The sequence below is a fragment of the Mastigoproctus giganteus genome, chromosome 11 (genome assembly GCF_048544385.1).
Source record: "Mastigoproctus giganteus isolate SK-2022 chromosome 11, ASM4854438v1, whole genome shotgun sequence".
Classification (NCBI taxonomy): domain Eukaryota; kingdom Metazoa; phylum Arthropoda; class Arachnida; order Uropygi; family Thelyphonidae; genus Mastigoproctus; species Mastigoproctus giganteus.
This window is the reverse complement of record NC_143585.1, coordinates 119,711,905-119,738,896: the sequence shown is the minus strand read 5'-3', so window position 1 is coordinate 119,738,896 and position 26,992 is coordinate 119,711,905. Positions and strand designations below refer to the sequence as shown.

At 38.1% G+C, this 26,992-nt stretch overlaps 1 protein-coding gene across 1 annotated transcript in view; it reads left to right on the top strand.

Moving 5' to 3' along the window:
• LOC150078388 (rho-related BTB domain-containing protein 1-like) overlaps positions 1-26,992 on the top strand; it is a 384,612-nt gene that overhangs the window by 183,956 nt on the left and 173,664 nt on the right. Inside the window, exon 8 of the mRNA XM_090385409.1 lies at positions 20,448-20,702. Within this exon, the coding sequence (XP_090241535.1) occupies positions 20,448-20,702 (255 nt within the window). The remainder of the gene's footprint in view (positions 1-20,447; positions 20,703-26,992) is intronic.

The following is a 26,992-nucleotide window of genomic DNA, read 5'->3' as shown; positions in this document are numbered from 1 at the left end:
AGCCTGTGGCTCATATTCCTCTGATTTTGACTTATTACAATTGCCTTTTAATAGAATCAAAATTCAATTTGCAAACCTGATAACAATAAGCACTTACTGTAATTATTTTATGGCACCAGCATAAAGAAAAAAATAAATGCTGAGTTGTTTGGATTATTGACATTTCATATTATTGGCCTTTGGATTTTCGAAGCTCTACTGTGTTTATAAAAACTAGAACTGCACTGACATGCGAACCACAAAATTGCACGAGAACCAATCCGCATTGCAGGTCGGGTTTTGGGTCAGTAACCTGCAGGTACCCAATTCGATGGAGGACTCTAGTGGATGGATCTACTGTGAAAAGTAGTTACTGTTGCTTATTCTATAAACTATGTTTTTTGTTGCAATTATTGTTATTTTTAATGTAAAATGGTTTCCTGCTTTAATTATTATTATTATTTATTGGTCTGTATTCCTTTATTTGTTTGAAGAAACACATTAATAAATGTGCAGACTTATATATTAAATTTCTCACTTTTAACAGTTCTCTGAACTGAAAAATGGAAGCGACTGTTAGTTTCATATTTACATTTTACGGCTATAACTTTGTTTTTTCTTGTACTACAGTATTAGTACCTATTTTTTCAAAATAATGTGTGGAAAACAAAGCAGTTTTAAATGTTTAAATTTTTTATTTAAAATTAAAAAAATATATGTTCAGTAAGTATTAGCATTAGTAGAGGCATATGATGCAAAAACGCAAACTTATCTAGCATCAACCAAAAAAAAAAAAAAAAACCCTCCCCTATTTCATCCATCCATTCGCTCCAAATGCTTGTCTAGTTCTGCCTTGAATTGTTTAAGTTTTTGACCTCCACTACGACAGATGGAAGTTTGTGCCAGATATAACCCCCGCTGCCTAAAGGGCAAATTTCTGCACATCTGTTCTACAATTCTTTCCTCAATATGAATTTATGTCCCCTCAGGTGTATAATCTGAGCAAGAGGAAGAATCCCATCAGCATTCAACTTGCTCAAACCATTCAAGGCCTTATACACCTCAGTTTGGTCACCTTGCAGGAGCATAGTCTCCAGATGCTGCACTTTGCAGAACTTAAGTCTTTCTTGGTAAGAGCAACCCTTTGGTGAGTGAAACAATCTTGTTGCCTTTCTCTGTATTCGTTCCATCAGCTCTACATCCTTCCTAAAATGAGGCCTCCAGACCTGTATGCAGTACTCAACATGTGGCTTGACCATTGCCTTATACAAGGGGACAATCACCTTATCTCTGCTAGCAAAATTCCTGTATATCACTGCAAGAGTAACACCATGAGTTACTCTTGCAGCCAATTTGCACTGCTGAAAAAACTTCATATCTGACTGCACAATTACTCCCAGGTCCTTTTCATTCTCCGCTAACCTGAGTGTAGTACCACACAGTTGGTACATTACTCTGGGGTTACTGCTATCCATATGCAGTACTTTATATTTGTCAGTGTTAAACATCAGTTGCCACATCTCAGCCCATCTGCTCAACTTTCCTAGATACCGTTGCAGTAGTATACTATCATTACTGTCATTAACAACCCTTCCAACCTTCATATCGTCTGCAAACTTGGACATTACCTCTGTTATACCTTCATTAATATCATTAATAAATATAGAAAACAACACTGGGTCCAACACCGAACCCTGGGAGATTCCACTAATAACATTAGTCCACGACGAGCAGTGTCCATTAATTAACACTCTCTGTCTTCTCCCACTCAACCATCCTTTTATCAATTGCAGCAACTTGCCCTTAATACCATACTGTTCCAATTTGTACAGGAGTCTTCTATGTGCAACAGTATCAAAAGCTTTCCTAAAATCGAAGTATATGATATCAAAATTATTTTTTCATCCAGTTCCTTTCTGACCACATCATAGTGTCCAATGAAATTTGTCAGACAAGACTTACCTTTAACAAATCCATGCTGTGTCTGTAACAGCAGTGTTGTCTAGATGATCACACAGTGCTTCGTTAACCAGTGACTATTATTTTCCCTGGAACAGAAGTTAAAATAACAGATCTGTAATTACCCGTGTCCCCCTTTGATCCTCCTTTGTGAATTTGGGTCACATTTGTTTATGGCCGACCGGGCTAGCCGAGTGGGTAAAGTACCTGCCCGGCAACCCAAAGGTCGCGGGTTCGATTCCCGCCTCGGGCTTGGATCAAAGTACTGCAAAAACCTTGGGAGGTGAAATATGGCCACAGAAGCCGATGCGCCAACAACTACCAAATCAAAAAAAAAAAAAAAATTTGTTTATGTTTATCTTCAACAATTTCTCCTCCACTTTACTCTCAGTTATTACAAGATTATCAAGCTTACTGCCAGAGTTGAATACACCTCTGGCATTCCCCTCCCTGAATAACTCCTCATGTGTGAATGTAGATGCAAAATATACATTTAGTTTGTTAGCTACATGAGCAGGATCATCAACAGTTGAACCATCAATATTACATGAACCCATCTGATTCATCTGCTTCCTTCTAGATTTTACATAAGTAAAGAACTCTCTGCTGTTTTTCTTTGCATCCCTTGCCAAAGATTTTTCGTAATCTTCTTTCACCTGCCTAACCTCCTTTGTAACTTGGTTACAGATCAACTTGTATCTATCATAGGCTTCTGTGTCATATGTTAATTTATATGTATCCCATGCATTTTTCTTCTCTGTCACATGTCTAATTAGTTCAACTGACATCCATTTAGGCCTAAATCTTGAACAGTATTTCTTTGTTGGTATGAAAAGCCTAGTAGCTTCCAAGATTAATTCTTTGAATGCTTCCCAGTTTGAATTTGCTGTTGGTAACATCATTAGTTGATCCCACCATATAGAATTTAAATACTGTCTCAGACCACCGTAGTCACCTTTACGAAAGCAAAAACCCTTCCTTTTATCCTTGACGGTAGTTACCCCTTTGAGTAAATCTCACTTCAGCACACTGTGATCACTGCCATCTAGTGGTTCCTTTATCTGCAGATTATTGATGCATGAAGAAGAGTATTACTCCCTCTAGTTGCCTCCTGAACATGCTGCTGTAGAAAACAATCATCCAATAAATCCACAAAAGCCTTGCTAGTGTGTGAGTGACCAACCCACAAATTCCAATCAATATCCGGGAAATTAAAATCCCCCATTATAAGACACTCTAATTTGCTAGCACACTCTATTTCTTTGCACAATTGCTCATTATACTCATCAGATTCATTAGGCCTATAACACACACCTATTCTTATTTTTCCTTTCCCAGTGCTTATGTCACACTAAACAGACTCAATATGGCATTGTCCACCCATCTCAATTGGATGCACTTCCTTAGATTTTTGTTTGTTTCTTAACTAACAGCATAACCTCTCCTCTCTTTTTGTCCTGTCTATCCTTTCTGTACACGTTGTACTCCCCAAATTCCAGTTCTGCGCTGCTTATGTCTGTGTCACACCATATCTCTGATATCCCAACAATATCTGCCTTTGATGTCTTGACAAGCACTTCAAGCTCATCAAATTTATTAACTATACTCCTAGCATTGTTGTACATGCACCTGTTTCTTCTCTTAGTTACCTTAACACAGCCCATCTATTTACTTGTTCCATTATGAATTCCAGCAGTCCTGGAAATTCCCATTGCCTTGCTTACCAGGCTGCTGCTCAATTGCATTTCAATAGAAGTAGTGAAGAATCACTTTTATCTCTGCCAGGGGCTACTGTTAATCTATTAGTCCGTGTATCCCCCCCAAGCTAGCAGTTTTCTGACCCACCTAACTCTGCCTCGGTAGCATTAGCAAATATTCTTGCACCCTTTCTATTTAATGGTATCCCATCCCTGTAGAAGCAGTCTCTCCTGTTAACAAGCACAAACCAGGCTGAGAAAAATTCTTAACTATAACAGCACAACCCCTCCTGGGGTTATGCTGTTAAGAAAATGAAGCATATTCTTCCCTGCTGTATGTATGAGTAATATATTGCCTAATGAGCTGACAGCATATATTTATCATGGTTAGGATTTTACTGCTGTTTTTAGAATTTATTTATACAAAAAAGCATTCTCGAAATCTAAATATATGATGAATGTAAAACCAGATTTGTAGCACAGAACCAAATATTTGTGGTAAAGATGACCTAGGTGTACCTCAGTAGCATTATGGAAAACTTTTCTATATCTTTTATATGATTGGCATAAGAAACATCATACAATCACAATGTATGATTTTTGTTTCTCATTGGTTTGATTGTAATTCTAACTGACATCTGCTTCCAGTCTAAACTCTACATTATGCCTACGAGCAATCAAATTACAAATAAAAACTTTGTCATGTCCCCATTTAATACTTTGTAAATTTACCTAACTGAACTGTATACAATAGTTTTGTTACTTTATGTTAAGGAAATGTTAAATATGTTAGGTGCACTAAAGTGTTAAATGGGGATAAGTAACTTTTTATTTCTAATTTGCAGTTTTAATAGCAGTTAAATAGACTGCATTCGGATTTCATGTGGTTGAGGGAAAAAAAAAAAAAAATTCTGTTATCTTTTCATTGTTTTTCAGACTGAAAAATATATTTGATGTCCAATCTGATTGACAGGAACCATCATTTATGATTAGTAGCAGCCAATGACAGAGCCATATCACTTTCCAATTATGTGAGAGAAATCATTTGCTTGATATTGTCAAACATTTGGAAAGTTTTCCATGATGCTACTGAGGTATCTTTTTAAGTCAGCTTTCACTCATTCCTTTTCACTTGTATCAGCCAGATAACAGTACCTTCACATTGATATGGATAAGTAAGTGTTAATATTGTATTTATATTTTCCAGAATAAAATGATCAAAGCTTTTCCTGTACGTTACTGTTAGCTTTTCTTGCATCCCTGTTAGTATATTAATGCCATTTCTTACAACTTTTATATGTAAAATAGCTTTCTCAATACTATTATGTGTGAATTGTAAATATAGAAATTTGGGTGAATGTGGAATCAAATTTGAGGATAACCATGGAGAGGCTTCATGTTATTCTTTGTTTAACATACCCAGTCAATAACTAATGTTACTGTTCAACTCTGATTTCTTTTCTCTGCTTTCTTGTAACAATTATGCTGTTTAAAGATTTTCTTTCTTTTTTGTTTTTTTATGCTTACTGTGGTGCCAGCAAATGACTTTCTTCAATTTCTGCCATTGTAGTCAACCATATTATATACTTTGTTGCAAATAAGATGTATAGTTATAGAGGAAAAAGAAGAAATTCTGATATTGGAGCAGTTTGTGTGACAGCCTCTTCACTGATGAATAAAATATCTCTACCAATTTGTATGGTTATATCAGTCTCTAACATCAAGAATGATTTGGCAGTTTCTTTCAGCTACATTTCTCCAGTCAGAATATAAGAATTCTCAACAGTAAACTTTCAGAGATTGAAATTCAGGTACCACATATGCTGTCTTAGTTAGACCTGGTGTGATCATTTTTTCCAAATTAATTATACTTGGTAATAAGATATCATTGCTATGTTAATAATGAAACTGCTAAAAGAGGGGTGGTATGGGTAGTGTACTGTATTTTGTAATCTTCAAAATCTTGTGTTCCCAGTTTCCTTACTTCAAAGCAGTTTTAATGAAATGCCACTCTGGGCTATGTTGCTTTAACATTGTGTATGCATCACCCTGCTCCAATAATTTGGGCCACATATTCTTGATTGAATTTGTAGCCTAGCTTATTGGAAATATTAACATGATGATTAACACTATCATTTTTGTAGGTTAAGTTTCCTCTACCTACTTGTGAGGAATTACTTTCCTAACTGCTTCAAAATCTTAATGTCTTTAAGTTGTTTTAAATTTTTAATTTGGCTAAGGTGAAGAAACCAACAAAGAACCACGGGAAATTTCAGTAAACTTACTGGACAAACTCGTTTCCCGCTACCACAGTTTCTCCCTGCATTCTCCATAAACAGATGGTGTGTGTTATCAGTAGTGGCAGTAGGAGTCAATAATGATGTATTGATTAGTTTTTTCTCATTATTAAATGGAAATTGTTGGAGTTCATGAGCGGGCTGAAATTTACTTATGGGTACACCTTCCAGGCTGCCTCAGTCTTAGGGTTGTTTATACACCCCTTCCCGCTGTTTTAACATGACAGGAAAACAACTTCTTCTGCTGCCACTGCCAGTAACACGCACCGTCTGTAGAAGTTGTTTTTCTATTTTAAAACAGTGGGAAGGGGGTATAAACACCCTAAGACTTGAGGCAGTCTGTAGGGTGTATCCATAAGTAAATTTCAGCCACTCATGAACTCGATAATATGCTTTTAATAATAATAAAAAAACTAATTGACTTCTACTGCCACTACCGATAACATGCACCATCTGTTTACCAAGAATGCAGGGAGAAACTGCGGCAGTGGGAAACAAGTTTGCCCAGTAAGTTTACTGAAGTTTTCCGTGGTTCTCGTGTTGGCTTTCTTTACCTTTGTCTTTAATTTTTTAACTTGAGGTGAGAGGATACTGATCTCTTTGTTAATATCACTCAGCCCTGTTGATATAATTAATTCATGGTTTGATGTTTTGCAGGGGTGTCTGAGAAATTGTCATACCACTCTTCCAAGTATCATTTGGTTGTGTGGAGTGAGCTTTTGTAGTCCTCCTGTGCATTGCTGGATGGTGGTGGTATTGACAAACTTCCATTTCATAACATGGCCAGTGGTCAAATTTGGATGGTGTAGGCTGATTGTGCAATTGTATTCAACAATTGTACAAGCCATAATGTGACATCTGACAATAAACCCCCTCACAAAATCAGTCAGCTCAGCCTTCCTTATATACCAGTCCAAGTCACATGTTGTCTAGGAAGGTCTAATGGGCTATGAAAATGGGTGTTGCAATACTTTTTTTTGGAGGTACCCTATAGTGCTATTTCAAACAAATTCTAGCAGTTTCATAGTTACACAGTTTGAATTATGAACTAAGAAACAGAAGCATTTTAAATAACTGGAATGTCTTATAAAGACAAAAAGGTATAATATTTTCCAAATTATGAGATTTACAATATCTTTTTTTTCATGGGTAATTTTTTTATAAAAAGGCATAAATTATTTTGTAATATTAAGTGGTGTGAAAGTTAATAACTAACATTTGTGAAAATATATAATTTTTATTAATGCTTTTAAACATTAATTTTAAACATTAATGCTGTTATCATAAGAAACACTAAGATAAGGAAATGATAAAAAATCCCTTTTGAAAGAACAGTTATTCTAATCCAATCTAAATTAAACATGATGCAAGACGCTTTCTTTTTCATAGGTTTTACTGCATATTAGGGTGCAGGAACAGAATGGGATTTATACTTTCATTTCTTAAACTTGTTGAAGCTCCTGCACTAGAAGCTCTTCTGCCCTAAAATTTCTTTTACTGGCTGATGCACAGAGAATGTGACTTGCTAATTTTAACAAAAATTTGAACTCATCCTCATACATCTGCATAGCCAAAAAAAAAAAAAAAAAAAAAAACTAAGGTAATATTAAGTAATATTATCTGAGTTGATCACAATTTAACTATCAAAATAACTATACAATTCTGCCTTGAACTTTGCTGGACTCACTACTTCCAACTACCTTGCAAGGGAACTGATTCCAGTAATCAATAACACTGTTTGAAGGTGAACTTCATAAGCTCTGTTTATCTGTTGTGTCTCAAAATTTTTGTATCCCCTTTATATAGTTTCACCTGCCAATGCAAAATTACTTTCTTCATTCATTATGAGATTATTCTTTTGCTGACACTCTCAAAGAGATAGTCAACTGAAGTTTGTAATTAACACATTCCTACTAGTTAGGAGTACACATTCTTAACGTTCTGGATCATATGGAGGGGTGGTCAGTGAAAGTGATTACCAGGGTAGAGGTAAATAACATTGATTTTATTACTTGTTCTTTGAGAATCAAATGTGAAAATTCAAAGTGTGAGGATTTTCAGCTGCTGCAGAAATTTTCAAACGGCGATTACAGTCAGATTTTATGAGTTCTTGAAGAACAAGTAATAAAATCTGACCACAATTTTGCCTATCTTACTTCACGGGTTGTTTTGTTACTTATACACGTATATACTAATCAGTATTTCATGATAGTCTCTGAGTATCAATTTTGTTCAATTAAATCCTTCACTTCACTTATCACCCACTTGTGCATCTTTCTTTTGTGCAACCTCTTCACTGGAAAAAATACATTTGTAGTTTCCAGGATAAATCCCTTCAATACAGGCAACCTTTCTATAACATGGTACTATTACAACACAGTTTCGCTTTAACATCATCGATAAATTGCAGTAATCCTTGTATGACAAGGTACTTATATAGCATGGTTTTGCTCTAACACAGTTAGAGAACTGCGGCAAATCTCGTATAACATGGTATTTTTGAGCTTTTGTGCAGGGTAAACCTTGCTATTATCTTGGATGTAATTTTACAACATTTTCATTCTTTTTTGTGAACCCTGTTGTTGACTCGCTAGTCATTATGCAAAAAAATTATTGGAAAATCCCCATGTTAGGTTCTGTGCTATTGAACTCATGTTTATTTGAGACCATAAAAAATTATGACTTTGAAACGTGCAATTTGTGACTTTTAAGGTTTTTGTAAGGTTATTTTGGCTTTTATTTGATAGTTTATAATTGTTCCTGGTATGTATTACTAAACTTTGCTCTTAAGAACCATATTAGAATAATTTATTTGTTGTGAATTAAATTACAGCGCTAAATCATGACTAAGGAAAGTAAGGAGAGTTCTGCTCAAAAGAAACTTTATTTCTCTAGAATCAAAGATACAAAGTTTGGATCGTCTTCTTAAAAAAAAGGATGTTTTCTTAAAATTTGGACATTTGGATGTTTTCTTAAAAAAAGAGAAGGGATCATATATTGCAAAAAGTTTAAATTTAAATGAAGCAACAATCCAGACCATAAAGATAAATGAAGATCTTGCAGGATTTTTCATTTCCACAAATTATAACAACTTGTCCCTGAGCATCAATAATTGAGAAAATGGAAAAAGTGCTCAGAAAAATGGATCCCATTAGACGGCAATGTAATTTAACAAAAGGCACTAAAAATTTATAACAATTTATAAAAGAAAATGGAGAATCTTCTGTTATCCTGGAGTTTGTTGCCAGTAAAATTTGAGTTTAGCGATTTAAAAACCTCTTCTCGTCACATAACATAAGAATTCAAGGGGAAAGTGCATCGGCTGGTAATGACGCTGCCAAGAAGTATGCAAAGGAATTTCAAAAAATTATTGAAGAGCACAGATATACACCACATCAAGTTTTCAATGCTGATCAGACAGGTCTTTGGTGGACATAAATGCCAAACAGAATGTTTTTCTACAGGTTTTAAGGCATCAAAAGATCATGTAACATTACTTATGTGCAGTAAGGCATCAGGAGATTACATGATAAAACCTATGCTAGTTTATAGATCCCCTACTCCTCGTGCAATGAAAGATGTAAAAAAAAAAACACTTTACAGGTATACTGGAAAGCAAATAAAAAAGCTTAAACATAAAAATTTGCAAAGATCTATTAAGCAAAAGCCAACAAACCCAGATTACTGATTTTTTAAAGAGAGCAGAAGATACATGAAATCTAGATGCTGCAGAAGAAGGTTCAGAAGGGAAGATATTCTGTAACAGAGAAAACATTCTTGTTTGATTGTGCTTAGCAGCGATGAAGAGAAAGAAAATTAAATTAACGTATATTATCTGACATATATATCAAAGTTTGTAAAAAGTTTGTTATTACTGTTTTTAATAAAAATTAAGTTTCCGATAGTTATAGAAATGGTGCATTTTTGTTAGCATTTGGAATGTAACCCCCCCCCTTTTTCATTGGTGTTCTTAGTCCCGTATAACATGGTTTCACACTACACAAGATTTTCTAGGCTCCTATCTACCGTGTTATACGAGGGTTACCTGTACTCATAATGAACTCTTATTCAACAGCATATAATTGTTTCTCCGGTTAATAGAGCCCAAGAAATATCGCAATCCATTATTTTCCCCCCTCTTGAAACAACCACACCCCTCCCTTTTTGCTTTCATCACAGAAATCTCTTTGGATACTACCCATTTTATGACATTGTGTCACTATCTGCTGTTGGTGCCTGCTGCACCCTTGGTGAGAAACAAGTAAAGTAAAGTATATTATAGACCCCCTCTTGTACTTTCTCTGACATGGGATAAATAATAATCATATGGATGGCTAAAAATTCTCTTTTTCTATGGCATATTGCAGTCCACAATTTTAAATTCAAGTCTCCTATAATGAGGCAGCCACACTACATTCATGTATGAGGAATTTTTAGGAATGCAAATAACCAGAAGTATGCAAAATTATAACTGGGAGCTAAGTGATTTTCTGATAACTGAGTGAAAAGTAGAAGAGAAATTGCAGCTAAAAATGAATATGGTATCTTGCACTGGCATAGCCTATCCAATTATTAAAAGAATTAGCAAACGAGGTAAGTCAACCTTTGGTCATAATTATGAGAGCATTCTTGGGTTCGGGGGAGCTTTCTACAGATCGGAGACATGCATATGTGTGCCTTATTCACAAAAAGGGAATCAAAGGGTACAGTCAGCAATTACAGGTCTGTAATTGCTGACTGTGCCTTTGATTTCCTTTCTTCTGTTCCAGGAAAAATAATGGATTTGCTTTCCCTTTGGTTCCCTTTCTTAACTTCTGTTCCAGGAAAAATAATAGAGTTTCTGGCTAAAGAAGTAGTGCAGGATCATCTTGACAGGAATGCATTTATATATCAATCAAAACTTGTATTTGTTAAGATGAGATCTTGTCTTACCAGACTGATTTGCTGTGACATATTCACAGAAGAACTGGATGTAAAAAATAATTCTATTTTTCCTGAAGCTTTGAGTAGTGTTATGGACACACTTTTCTTGACTAATGTTATGAGTGGGGGCCCTCAGAGGTCAGTGCCATGCCCCTTAATTTTCAGTATTTATTAACAATATCAATGGAGGCATATGAAGTATAATATGTAAGTGTGCTGATAATACAAAGGTTGACAGGGTAGTTAATGATAGGAATCAGGGTATGCTACTGCAACAAAATAAAGAGAAATTTGGCAGATGGGCTGAGAAGTATAAACTGAGGTTTAACATCAATATATGCAAAATTCTATATTTAGGTAGCAGTAATCCCAGAATAATGTATGAATTGGGTCATACTACATTCAGAGTAGAGGAGTGGAACAAAAGTCTAGGGATAATTGTACATTCCAACGTAAGGTTCTCCGAGCAGTGTAGATACTGTAGGACAGTTCGTCAGCAGTTCTGTCAGTAATGTACAGGAGTTTTGTTAGCAAGACTAGAAGGTGATTATCTTGTTGTATAAGGCAATGGTTATGCTCCACCTTGAGTACTAAATACAGATTTAGAAGATTCATTTTAAAGAAGGATACTGATCTGTTCAGGTGGGTACAGGGAAGAGCAACAAGATTAGTGAGGGGTGTGAAATAGTGTTTCACATCAAGAATGACTTTAGTTCTGGATACTAGATATTGATGAGGAGACACAAACAAAGTTTTTTAAATGTTAAATTTATTGAATAAACTAAATGCTGATGGTATCCTTATTCTCTTTCAGATGACACACACACACACACATGGAGATATAAATTAAAATTGAAAAGGATGGCAGCAGGATAGATATGTGAAAATTTGCTTTCAGCCAGAGAGTTAGGCAGATGTCTTTCAGTCAGTCATATGATGACATAATGGAGACACCAGATATGTCTCCATCTTGCCAACATCTGAGATTTGATAGTTTTGTGGAGATTTAATAGTCTGAATAAATTTTATAAATTTAAGGAAGGATTAGACAAATTATTAGAAGAGATGGACAGATGATGAGCATTAGTTTTTTTTTTTTTTGGCTTTGAAAGAAGCTATATTAGTGGCAAATGATGCAAGGAAATATCATTTGTCTTTACTAATGCCATTACTAATACTGTATTAATTTTGCAAAAAAAAAAAAATCCTGGGCTGATTTATATATATATATATATATATATATTCACACTATGTTCATAGATATTAAGACTGATGTAATGTTTTATCTAGACATTGATGGCATTAATCAGCTCTTCTCTCCCTTGTTAGGTTCTTGTTTAGGTTTTCACTGATTGTATCACCATTATAATTAATTATCTTACGTTTATAACTGTTAACTATGTGTCATATCCACTATATATATATATATATATATACATACATACATACACTGAGTGATCACTGAATTATGATCACCTACCTAATGACCCGTAGGTCCTCCTTTTGCCCTCAGTACAGTAGCTATCCGACATGCGTTCGGGAGGTATGGCCAACCAAGCTGTGTGTAACGCAGTCAGCAATGCAGGTATGGAGGTGATTGGTGTATCCAGATGCCTGATATGCCTTTCCATAGTGTTGCACAAGTGCTCAATGGGATTGATATCGGGGGGAGTTCGGAGGCCAATCGATATGCTGGAAGTCAGAATTGTGTTCCTCAAACCATTCCTGCACAACAAATGCCCGATGGTTCGGCGCATTGTCATATTGGAAGAGACCATCGCCATTCGGGAAAATGTGTAACATAGCTGGGTGTACACAGTCAGAAAGCAGTTGATGATAGTGGAGACCACTGATATGTTGTTCCACATGCACCAGGGGCCCAAGTTCCTGCCAGCGAAACATGCCCCACACCATACAACCGCCGCCACCGGCCTGTATTTTTGATACCATGTATGATGGATCAAGAGCCTCATGTTGTTGATGCCAAATCCTTACATGACCATCCACAGTGTGAAGTAAATAATGTGACTCATCCGACCAGCACACCTTCTTCCAGTCTTCTAATATCCAACTTGCATGCTCTTTTCACCAGGCGTTCATTGGTGTAAAACCAATGAACCTTGGTTAGGAGAGGATGCCGTAAGGATTGTCTGCTGGTGTAGTCCATATGTGTGAGCATGCAACACATGGTCATGCCAGATATTGTTCCGGGTTGGCCCATGTTGTATTGGGTAGTCAGCTCTTTAACAGTGCTGCACCTGTTCGCCTGTATGAGTTGTCACACCTGGCACTTGCCTCTAACATCACTCTTTTGCTGACCGGCTTTTGCAGTTTTTCTGTCAGGTCGTTGTTTTACCATTTTGATGCCAGTCCTGGTACACTTTAACTACGGTGGCTCTCAAATACCCCACCAGTTCAGCCGTTTGGGCAATTGAGGCATCAGGTTGTCGAGCACCCACAATTTGTCCTTTATCAAAGTCTGATAAATCCTTCCTTTTACTCATCACACTCGGAATTTTACTATCTACTGAACCACTGACACCTTATCTATGCTATGTAGGTCGACTAATTCCGCTCTGTTGTGCTACCTCACGAGGTCAACGGGTCGCATTCAGTTTTCATAGGCGTGTCATAATTCAGTGATCACTCAGTGTATATATTTATATTTTATGGTATGAAGAAGATATTTTGTTTAATCCTATCGAATCTACAGTATTGTAGATTCAATATATATAGGGTGATTCACTACCAGTGCAACAAATTTGCAGGAAGTGTAGGGGGCACAAAGACGAATCGGAATCACATAGCATTGCAGGGTCCAAAATGCCTTCGTCATGCAGTAGAGGACTTTGAACGGGAGGTCGCATGAACAGCAATCCCACTGGAAGTCAGCATTTGCGAACTGGTTTCCCGAGGCAGTAGGATGGACGAGTATTCAAACGTTGAACTGGTCGACACGCACCTCACGTATGGAGCTGCGGACTGTAACAGGCGCGCCGCTCTGCGCTTGTACCAGGAACATTTCCCGCACAGGCATGCTCCTCATCATCATACGATTTTCGCACGTGTGCACAGAAGGTTACGTGAGACTGGTTGTTTCACGAGAGGTACCATGAATCGACAGCGAACGACGAGGACTCCAGACAATGAAGAGAATGTCCTACGTCTTGCAGAAGGCAATCCGAGTACGAGTACTCGAGCGATAGGCCAACGATTGGGTATTTCCCAATCCAGTGTATTGAGGATACTGTCAACAAACCAAATGAGTTCATACCATCCGCAACGCGTCCAATCATTGGAGCCTGCGGTTATCCACTCTGGAGGACTTTTGCTACTTGGTTTCTTCAACAGAAACGGTTTGCAAATCACTGTTCACATGACCTCTCGTTCAATGTCCTCTACCGCATGATGAAGGTATTTCGGACCCTGCAATGCTATGTGATTCCGATTCGTCTTTGTGCCCCCTACACCTCCTGGTAGTGAATCACCCTGTACATGAGAAGTGAATACCGTAGTATATACTGTAGATTCAATAGGATTAAACAAAATATTTTCTTCACACTTTCTTCATACCATAAAATATATATACATTATGGCTGTAGGGTACATCTGCTTATGCAGTGTCCCTGATCCATAATTAATGTTTTCTTCCTTTTTGTTACAATTACGTTGCACCCCCTACTCTTACTTATTTTCTTAAAAGTATTATATACAGTAGACTCTCCGTTAACCAGAATTCAAGCAACCAGCAAAAAATTTTGGAAATATTAGGTAGTTGAAAAATTAAAATGATACATATTAATTTCTAGATAAAATGATTCAAACTTTGCACGCTGCTTTGCACTGTGAGTACATGCACGTGCGTCCCTCATCATGTTTGTCTCTCACTCCCGACAATTCGCTGTGTAAATATACTGGTTGATTTATTGTTATTCAAATTCTGTGTTCTCTTTCAACCCCTAGTATGCCGAAACAGGTAGCAAGTAAGCATAAACGTGTAGTGCTTACCCTCAAGCAAAAGATGGAAATATGCAAGAGGCTTGAGAAAGATGAAAGCCGTGCAGTGCTCGCAGAAGAATTTAATGTTGGCTTGACAACGATCTATGACATTAAGGCTCAGTCTCAGAAAATAAAGGAGTTTTATGCCAAGTCGGAGAGTGACAATAGTGTAGAGAAGCATGCATCATACTCTTCATACACTGAGAATGGAAGTGCTTGACCAGGCCCTGTATGTGTGGTTTTTGCTGAAAAGATCCGAGGGTGGTTGCATTTCTGGACCCATGTTGCAAGAAAAAGCGAAAGAATTTCATGAGAAAATGAAAATTGAAGGTAAGTGTTCATTTTCAAATGGCTGGCTTACTCGATTCAAGGTTCGTCACGGCATCTGTAAGCTGGATTTGCTAGGGGAGTAGAAATCGGCTGATTTTCAGGCATCAGCTTCATTTTGAGATGTTTAGTGAAATAGTAGGAAAAAATGACTTGACCCCAGAACAGATTTATAATGCAGATGAGACAGGACTAATGTGGAAGTGTCTGCCTAATTCTACTTTGTCTGGTGGTAATGAGAAGGTAGCTCATGGGTTTAAGCAAAATAAAGAGTGTGTAACTGTGCTCGTTTGTGCAAATGCATCAGGACATCATAAGGTAAAGAAGCTGTGTGTGTGGTCGGCAAATTTGATAAACCAAGGTGCTTTAAAGGCGTAAGTAACCTTCCTGTACATTATCATGCACAGAGTAACAGTTCGATGGACAAATCTTTACCAAGTGGTTTCATTATTCATTTTTTCATTTGTCCTTAGTGTTAAAGAAAATTTACAAAAGAAAGGATTACCAGAGAATAGTAAAGTTTTGTTGCTCTTGGATAACTGTCGCGCACATCCTCCTGCTGAGGAGCTAGTTTTTTTTTTTATTTGTTAATTGTTGGTGCATCGGCTTCTGTGGCCATAATGCACCTCCAAAGGTTTTTGCAGTACTCTGATCCAAGCCTGAGGCGGGATTCGAACCGCGACCTTTGGGTTGCCAGGCAGGCACTTTACCCATCTAACTAGTCTGGTAGGAAAAGAAGAGCTAGTTAATGGCAACATTTTCGTGTGATATCTTCTAGCTAACGTCATAAGTCTGATTCAACCAATGGATCAGGAGGTGATGCAAAACATAAAAATGTTTTAAAGTGCGACTTCGTGCGGAAAATGACTAATTTTGACGGGACAATTCTGGATTTTCAGAAGAAATATAACCTCAAAGATGCTATCTACACTATCAGTTGTGCGTGGGACTCTCTGAGAAATGAAACATTACGGAAATGTTGGAGAAAGTTGTGGCCAGCTGTGATATTTGAGAAGTCCTCTTCCGTTGAATTTGAGGAGTTTCCAGGCAATAGTACAGCTGTCAATAGCACTGTTTATGATGAAATCTGTGAGTTAGTTGACAAAATGAATTTGTCTCAAGATGAAGTCGACGACTGGCTTGTTGTGGATGAAGATATACCAGTAACTCATACACTGAATACTTAAGACATAATAGAAGCTGTTGTGAATCATGGAAAAATGAAAGTTGCAAAGGAGGAAGAAAGCGATGACTATGTGTATCAGGTGGGAAAAGTATCCTGGCAGAGAGCTACTGCAGCATTTGAAACTTTAATAGCTTTTGCAGAACACCAACCCTTCTTCACTTCTCAGCATCTTATGCAGCTCTACATCATGCATAACTTGACTTTGTCTGAGAGACGTAAGACCAGCGTGCTCAAGGCCTTGAATGGGTTGAGCACGCTGAATTCTGATGGGATCCTTCCACTTGTTCAGATTACGAGCCTAAGGGGGCATAAATTCAAATTAAGAAAGGACAGATGTAGAATAGATGTGCGGAAATTTGCCTTTAGCCAGCGGGTGGTTAATTTCTGGAACAAACTTCCATCTGTCGTTGTGGAAGTTGATAGGTTGAATAAATTTAAGGAGGAACTGGACAGGCATTTGGAGGGAATGGTGTGATTTTTTTTTTTTTTTTTTTGGCTGATGCTGCATAAGCTCATACACTTGCTTTCTTGCATCACATGCCACTACTACTACTACTACCTCAAAGCAAGGCGATATTCATTCATTTTTGAAGAATGCCGAAAGCAAGTTTGGCAGCACAACATCTACTGATGCAGATCCAAAACCATCTACAGACCCTCCTGATCCTGACTATCCTCATGCAATGTCTGCCCAGTAAACTCTCTACCTACTGCAACAGTTTTGAGTGTGTTTTTTTGTAAGTTACTGTATTCAGAAAGCAGTTTCTATAATAAAACTCAGTTTCTTTAGTAAAATTTGTCTTATGTTTGTCTTAATTTTCTAAGTATTGGGCTTAGTATAATAGTCAAGTATTTTTTTAATACTAACTCTCAAGCAACCAGAAACTACAGTTATTCGGCCTCTACCAATCCCCATGGGTACCAGTTAACTGGGAGTGTACTGTATATATATATTTATACTAGTTCTTCATGTAATATAATATATTTATGTTAGTTCTTCTTTGCTTTATGTATACGTGAAACAGAACATAGTTCCTTGCTTGCATGTATGGAAGTGAGCAACTTTTGGGATTGATGTCTTTGCTCTTGCTTGCATTTGTTAGTTTCTGGCATTACACAGATGTATATAAGGGCCACCGTAGCTGAGTGGTCAAGTAAAAAAAGGCTGCTTTGAGGGACCAGGGTTCAAGCCTGTGATCTGCTAAATATGGTGCTGCTTTCTCTCTGTCTTGTGAACTCTGAACTGTGTAGTTGTCCAGGAGTAAAAACAGAAACTTTTATTTATTTGTGAGCAATGAATGAACATTAATTTTTTTTTTAACTCACAAAAAGAGTTATGCAGAGATCCTAACCTGTTGTGTGATACGCACGGTGAACAAGTTTTATCACATTTCCATGTTTTTGTATGGTCATTGTCCCCTGGAATTAACCATGCCCCAGAAGAAACAGTGTTGAAAATAATTTCGAGTCAGACCATCTGTTATAACCTTCACCGTGTTGAATGAAAGTACTGCCAGAGTCTGGGAATTTTTCAACATGATTGCTGAGTAATAGTTTTTCTAGTAGACAAGGTGAACATAAGACAATTGTCACTGAATTTTGATTGAGGATTTGTAAAAAAAAAATTTCCTGCAAGGCTGGTTCCACACAGACTGACAGTAGGAGAAAACAAAGTTGGTCTGCAATTTGTACTCACACTCTGGAGAACTTCACTTAATGATATCTTCATTATTTCCATTATTGCTGGAGACAAAAGTTGGACCAAAGTATGACCATTCAGTGAAGTGATAGAGGCAAGAATGGAGGGGAACTCTGTCACCTCCATTGCAAAAAGGTTCATGCTGAGAAGCCAAAGGTGAAATTCCTATTGAACCCTTTCTTCCAATGCAGAAGCAAGTGTGCATAAAGAGTTAGTACATATAACTAACTAACTATTATACTCTTGACAGTTACTTATAAAAACATATAAGTGTAATTGTCAAGAGTTTTCTACAGCACTTACAAATGTCCTTTGCCAAGCACTAGGGATGGGCATAATCAGCAGGTCATAACTGAATGATTGATTGTCTTATAATTGAAATAATTGATTATGGCTCATAATAAAAGAATCAATTATGGCTCATAAGTGAAATAATTGATTATGGCTCATAATTGAAATAATCGATTATGGATTTTTGATAAATGTGAGTGAGAGAGAGAAAGAGAAATCATGAGGAACCTTAGGGGCTCACATCTGGTGAGTATGGACTTGGCAAACCCAGGGTCCTGAGCTGGACATCATTCTTTTCTACTTCTGACTCTCTCTCTCTCTCTCTCTCTCTCTCTCTCTCTCTCTCTCTCTCTCTCTCTCTCTCTCTCTCTCTCTCTCTCTCTCTCAGGGTAACTTGGGGAATTTTTTTTTTTTGGCTGGTGCAGCATAAGCCTCAGGCTTCCTTGTACTAGTGGCTAATAATGCTAATAATAAATTAGTTGTATGACTTAAGGCAATGCAAAACTTAAGTTTTGATAACATTAGTTCAGATTCTGTTCACTGGCATTTCTTTTTCTTTCTTTTATTTTTCCCAATTAAAAACCCCAGTGGCTCACATCTGGTGATTATGGGATTGGCACACCCAGGGTCCTGAGCTGGATATCATCATTCTTCTCTCTCTCTCTCTCTCTCTCTCTCTCTCTCTCTCTCTCTCGGCGTCTCCGTAGCCAGGTGGGCAGGAGCAGCAGTGCATAGCACACGCTTCTTGATTAGACCGGGGTTCGAGCCCATGCCCACCAAATACGGAGGATGCGGAAAGGTAAGGAAATGACCACCACATATCCCGAGAGCAATATGGCCTTAGTTGTTAATGCTCCTAAAAAAGCCAAATAACAAACAGACAAACTCTCTCTCTCTCTCTCTCTCTCTCTCTCTCTCTCTCTCTCTCTCTCTCTCTCAGGGTAACTCGGGAATTTTTATTTTTTTTTTTTTTTGGCTGATGCAGCATAAGCCTCAGGCTTTCTTGCACCATGTAGCTAATAATAATAATAATAACTACTTTAATGATTGAAATAATTTTTGACAGTCATTCAATTATGCCCATCACTAGCCAGCACCCTCAGGTGAAGGAAACCAGAAATTGGTTCTCTTGAATGATAATGCTTCCAACAAACACCACTGTTTATCAACATTTTTTGACCACTAGACAATTCATGGCCTTACAAGTAAAACTTGTAAGGCCATGAATTGTCTTAGTGAAGTCACCCCTAGACTTCATTTTGTTCCCGTTGCTTAAAAGCACCCACAAAAGAGCATCACTCTGTGGACACTCGGCATATTTAACGTACTGAGACAGAGTGTACAATAATATGAGTAATGTTCAAAAAGTATCAATCACCTTTGTTTATTATTATTTATTATTATTATTATTATTAGCCATATGGTGTAAGGAAGTCTGAGGCTTATGCTGCACCAGCCAAAAAAATTTCCCGAGTTACCCTGAGAGAGAGAGAGAGAGAAAAGTAGAAAGGAATCACCAAGAAAGAAAAGAATAATGATATCCAGGTGTGCCAAGCCCATACTCACCAGATGTGAGTCCCTGGGGGTGTTGTTCAGAGTTCACACAACAGAGCACATTATGACAAAAGAATAACATGCTTAGATGTGTCTCAACCTTACCTTCAATCAGTAAGCTTCTGTGAGTACCCCCACAGAAGGAAACCTCATACCCATTCAACTTTGTCTTGATGACGGATACCCAAATTTAGCTCCAAAATATTGACAAATATGAAATGTTATTGGACTTTCCTTTTGGTAAGAAATAGATTCAAGTTTTTTTGTATAATTTCTACTTTGGTGACTCATTAAAATTGCCTAAATAATGTATAATTTTTAATTAATTTTTACCATGGGGAATGTTCTGACAATTTCTTGCCCATCCAAAAGTGTTCGTTTACTCACAGTAGCTTGAAAAACACTGGTCTAAATATTTGTTACATTCTGTATTTTGGATTCATTAATAAATTGTGACATAATTTTTAATAATTGTATACTCGTACACTTGAGAAGGTGGTATTTTTATGTACATATAATCATATTTCATTATATAGGCTCCTTTCTGCCCTCCTAAACCAAAATGTCCAGAAATTAGAGTACCTCAACCACATTATGATGATCATATGAATTCCTTATTACACAGTCAGTATTACAGTGAAGTTAAGCTTCTCTCAGGACACACAATGTTTTCTGCACATAAAGCTGTTCTGGCTGCAGCTTCAAGTTATTTCGAAAAAATATTTATTGGAAATGTGACTTCAAGATTTGTATCGGATAGTGAATCTGCTATTTACCGTGATGGTTGTGAGGTGAGTAGCGTGATTTTTTTTGAAGTGTATACAAAGAGAAAATTACAATTTGTTATAAATTGTTCTTTCAGATGATTACTGTTCAGCATTGCAGTTGGTTTAATCAATATTGTAGATACTTAAACAGATTATCAGATTCATATTAAACTGTAAATGTCCAAGCCTGAGAAATTGAGAATATATTATGACATATGAAATTCTTTTTAGTTCTTCAACCACACTGTCTATTTCACTATGACCCACAGTACCCTTCAGAAACATCTTTACTTTTTATTTTAAAAATTCTATTAATTATTCAGAAAACAGAGACTGAAATACAGTTGATTCTGGTTATTTGGGACACGTCGGGACACAGTTGCCTGATTAAGTGATAGCCCAAATTATCCGAAGTTTCATGTAAAAAAATTTTAAAATACAATGAACCCCTGTTTTACAACTGGTTCACTGTACAATCAAATCACGTTATGATAGAGTCACCATTGTAAAGTACCGTTCACTATAAGATGTGTAGTAAGCGCCAGTCATTGTGATCACGTTTGTGAATTGAATTTTAATTCTATTAAACAGCGATTCTAATTAGCAAAATAGGAGGAATATTATCCACAGGCTATAAAAGTAAAGAAATATTAAGCACAAATTTACCCTTTATTACTTTACTAATTAAAAAATTAAATGATATGTGAAAATCGGAAGATATACGTAAATGATGATTAGGTGTTTAGCCAGTAAAATAATATTTTTAATATAAATAGATACTGGATATCTTTATTACAAATAGATACTGTTGCTTTTGAGACAAATCATGTCTCTTTGGGCGTCTCTGTAGCCAGGTGGGAAGAAGCAGTAGTGCGTAGCACACGCTTCTTGATTAGCCCGGGGTTCGAGCCCGTCACCTCCAAATACGGAGGATTCGGAAAGGTCAGGGAATGACAACAGCATATCCCGGAGCAATGTGGCCTTAGTTGCTAATGCTCCTAAAAAAAAAAAAAACGAAAAAAAAAACCAAACCGTGTCTCTTCTTCAACAGAAAATCGAAACTTTAGAGATAAAATTATTCTAACGGACACAGTTGGGCGTGCATTGAGGCGTGCGAGGGCACGAGGTAGTTCATTCAATCATTAAACTGGTGTTTATTGTTGCTGCATGGACGTGTGTAGTTTTTCTCCAACACTTGTCTAAACCTAAAATGGTTGTCTCTAAGAAAGGGTGTAATCTCATGCCTTTGCAGCGGTTCATGGCTCTCGAATTACACAATATATTGAATGACTCTAACCAGAGGCGGCGGCGAAAGTGTTGGGAGTGGTCAATTATTTTATAGACCCGCTTGGGATTGAGGTCGTGGTGGGTGGACTAGAAGTGTTCCGCAATTGCGGACTGGTCGGTTTGTTTGTTAATTTGTTATTTGGTTTTTAGGAGCATTAGCAACCAAGGCCATATTGCTCCAGGATATGCGGTGGTCATTCCCTGACCTTTCCGCATCCTTCGTATTTGGTGGTGATGGGCACGAACCCCAGTCTAATCAAGAAGCGTGTTCTATGCACTGCTGCTCCTTCCCACCTGGCTACGGAGGCGCCTGGACTGGTCGGTCTCAGCAAGGCGGTCTTGAAGATGTCTCGAAGTTTCTCCTATATAGCAGCTGTCACAGTCTTTGCAGGCTCTGCGGTATATTACACTGCTGCGTAAGAGAGGGGTGACCAGGGTCTTTACATCGGAAACTAGAGAACGTAAGTTTCTACCAGGCAACTGCACGCAATTTATGCGGTATTCTCTGGGGATTTTTGAGATCCAGCCCGACATGCCTGAATAGTAGGGAATGTAGGCGGTAGGTACATTGTCCTGAGTTGGTGGTCTCGGGTGAACTGTGAGCTCCTGTGCTTGCAATTAGCACTTGTCTAATATCTGTGTTGGATCAAGTCTGTCCTCACTCTAGAAATCCCATTGTGCCTAGCTTCGTCTGTGCTGGAATGGCTCCAAGCCCTGGAGAATAGAGTGTGGGCAGTGCTGTTTAGATGACTAGGAGCATGGCCGGATCTGAAGTTTGTGAACTGTCCGCACCACATAGGCTTATGGTATACTGAGGTTTCTAGATGTGGGCCCACACGTTTTACTAGGACATCCAGGAATTGGAGTGATCCGTCTACTTCTAACTCCAGAGTGAACTGGATGAACACAGACAGTGAATTGAGATATTCTAGCAATGTTGTTTCAGAGCCACATGGGAGGACGGTGAAGATGTCATCAATGTATCTGCACCATGTTCTAATAGGTACAGGTGGGTTCAGGAATATCTGTTCTTCCATGGCAATGTTAGCCACTATGCAACTAACCGGGGCGCCCATGGCAGTACCATGTTCCTGCTGGTATACGGAATCCTCAAAGGTAAAGGTGCTGGTTGACAAGTACAGGTTGAGGGCAGTACATCATTAGACAGTGATGTTCTGCTTAGAAGGTTTGAGTCATTCTCAAGGAGCCTCTTGGTGCAGTGTACGGCCTGTTGGACAGGGATTGATGTAAATAGCAACGCTACGTAAAATGATGCTATAACAGCTTTGTCAGAAACTGAGAGCTCTTTAATAAGGCAAATGAATTCGATGTTTTTAGTGACAGTGTGGGTGGTATTTCCTACAAGAGATGTGAGGAATCGTGCAATATTGGAATGAGCAGCAGCCTGGAAAATAAGATGCAGGATAATTCAGAGACTGCTGGGAATCATTAGATACAAGTAAACACATGGGTTGTGTTAGGGTAGCTAAGAAAAAGAACATGCATGTATATTTGCGTGTACACCATGCTAGGAGTTTAGTAAATAAATTTGATGAATTTGAGGTATTGCTCAAAACATCAAAGGCAGATATTGTTGGGATTTCAGAGATGTGTGTCACACAGATATAAGGAATGCAGAGCTGGAATTTGAGGAGTACAATGTCTACAGAAAGGATAGACAGGATAGGAAGGGAGGAGGGGTTATGCTATTAGTTAAGAAATACATAAAATCCAAGGAAGTGAAGCCAGTCGACATCGCTGTACAGTGCAGTGTCGGTGCGACATAAGCATTGGGTGATTAAAATTGAGAGTAGGAGTGTGCTATAGGCCTAATGACTCTGATGAGTATAATAAGAAACTGTACAGGGAAATAGAGTGGACCAGTAAATCAGAGAGTCTTATAATGGGGGATTTTAATTTCCCTGATATTGACTGGAATTTGGGGGCTGGTCACTCACACACTAGCAAGGCTTTTGTGGATTTATTGGATGATTGTTTTCTACATCAGCATGTTCGGGAGGCAACTAGAGGGAGTAATACTCTTGATTTGATTATCAGTAGTGATTCTTCATGCATTAAGAATCTGCAGATAAATGAACCACTAGGTGGCAGTGATCACAGTGTGCTGAAGTGGGATTTACTCAAAGAGGTAATTACCATTAGGGGTAAAGGGAAGGGTTATTGCTTTCGTAAAGGCAACTACGATGGACTGAGACAGTATTTAAATTCTATACAGTGGGACCAACTGATGATGTTACCAACAGCAAATTCAAAATGGGAAGCATTCAAAGAACTTATCTTGGAAGCTACTAGGCTTTACATACCAACTAAGAAATATTGTTCAAGGTTCAGGCCTAAATGGATGTTAGATGAACTAATGAGACATATGGCAGAGAAGAAAAATGCATGGGATACATACAAATTAACACGTGACACAGAAGCCTATGATAGATACAAGTTGATCTGTAACCAAGTTACAAAGGAGGTTAGGCAGGCGAAGGCAGATTATGAGAAATCTTTGGCAAGGGATGCAAAGAAAAACAGCAAAGAGTTCTTTACTTATGTAAACTCTAGAAGGAAGGGGATGAATCAGATTGGTCCACTTGATATCGATGGGTCAACTGTTAGATGATCCTGCTCAGGTAGCTAACAAACTAAATGAATATTTTGCATCGACATTAACACATGAGGAGTTATTCAGCGAGGTGAATGCCAGAGGTGTATTCAACTCTGGCAGTAAGCTAGAGAATCTGGTAATAACTGAGAGTAAAGTGGAGGAGAAATTGTTGAAGATAAATACAAGAAAGGCACCTGGGGTGGATGGGATCTATCCAGTTATATTAAAGGAGGCAGCAAAGAAAGTAAGCGAACCTTTAGCCATAATTATGAGAGCTTCCTTGGACTCCGGGGAGGTACAAATGGACTGGAGATGTGCAAATGTGACCCCAATTCACAAAGGAGGATCGAAGGCTGACACAAGTAATTATAGACCTGTGAGTTTAACTTCTGTTCCCAGAAAATTAATGGAGGCACTGGTTAAAGAAGCACTGCAGAATCGCCTAGACAAGACTTCAGTTATAGCTAGGACACAGCATGGTTTTGTTAAGGGGAAGTCTTGCCTGACCAATTTGATTGGATATTATGATGCAGTTATAAAAGAATTGGATGCAGGGAATAACTTTGATATTATATACTTGGATCTTAGAAAGGCTTTTGATACTGTTGCACATGGAAGACTACTGCACAAATTGGAGCAGTGTGGCATTGGAGGCAAATTGCTGCTATGGATAAAAGGGTGGTTGAGGGGGAGAAGACAGAGAGTGGTAATCAATGGACACTGCTCACGTGGACTAATGTTATTAGTGGAGTCCCTCAGGTTTCATTATTGGGTCCATTATCATTTTCTGTATTTATAAATGACATTGATGATGGTATATCAAGCTTAATGTCCACGTTTGCAGACGATATGAAGGTTGGCAGGATTGTCAAGGACACTATGCTGCTGCAACAGGATCTGGAAAGGTTGAGCAGATGGGCTGACAGGTGGCAAATGAAGTTTAACAATGACAAATGTAAAGTACTACTTATGGGAAATAGCAACCCCAGAGCAACGTATCAACTCTGTGGTACTACAACAGTGGTAGAGAATGAAAGGGACCTGGGGGTGGTTGTGCAGGCAGATATGAAGTTCTCTGAGCAGTGCCGACGGGCTGCAAGAGTAGCTCATGGTGTATTGTCAATGATATATAGGAATTTTTCTAGCAGGCATAAGGAGGTGATTATTCCCTGATTATTCCCTTGTATAAGGCAATGGTCAGGCCACACCTTGAGTATTATATACAGGTCTGGAGGCCTCATTTCAAGAAGGATGTAGAGCTGCTGTAACGAGTACAGAGAAGGGCAACAAGATTAGTGAATGGAACAAAGGGATGCTCTTACGAAGAAAGGCTTAAGTTTTGCAAATTACAGTGTCTGGAGACTAGGCACCAGTAAGGTGATCTGATAGAGGTGTATAAAGCCTTGAAGGGTTTGAGCATGCTCATTGCTGATGGGATTCTTCCTCTTGCTCTGAATAATCACCTGAGAGGGCATAAATTCAAATTGAGGAAAGACAGATGTACAATAGATGTGCGGAAATTTGCCTTTAGCCAGTGGGTGGGTGGGTGGGTGGTTGGTTGGTGGAACAGACCTCCAACCCTTGTCGTGGAAGTTGATAGCCTAAATAAGTTTAAGGCTCAGCTGGACGGGTATTTCGAACGAACAGAGGGGTGAAGTGGAAGTGGTTATTTTTTATTTATTTATTTATTTTATTTTTTATTTATTTTTTTTTTTGGCTGATGCTGCATAAGCTTGCTTTCTTGCATCAAATGCCTCTACTAATGCTAATGCTAATATATTTGGATAACTCATATGTAGGTGCATTGCAGAAAGACACTATGGGCCGGAGAGGAACTGGCTTATGGATTTTTGGTAACCCATAAAACTGTGGTAATTGGCAGCTTGTGGCATGAAAAAGCCGCTGAGTCGGAGCAGAATATTTCTTTGCTTTAAACCATGCATAGACAAGTTTATTGACGCATGACTCCAGACATCCTAAGACTTTAATGGGCAGATCTCTCACAGGTTCATATATGCTTGGGTCTTGCAGGAGTAGTAGGACTTTATCTCGGTAGGCTGATTGGTCTAACATGACAGGCGACGTCCCTTGTCAGCGGGAAGCACGACGATGGTGGTGTCCTTTCTTATAGAGGAAAGAGTGGCATGGTGATTAAGATTTGAGCAGATGGGCCTTGTGCTATGGAGGATGAAGGCAGTTTTGAAATGGATTTCATTAGCAGTTTCTTCAGGGAGATTGGTAATGCTTGCTTTTACTCCCATAGTGAATTGTGTGATCGGTGGCTTCGACAGCATGATGGCTAACTTCATACCGGCGGTGAAGACGTTGAGCTATTCAATGGTTAGTTGTTTTCTGCTCAGATTTAGAACAAAGGAAGCCGTATTAGTTGAACAGGTGTTCGTTTTTCAGG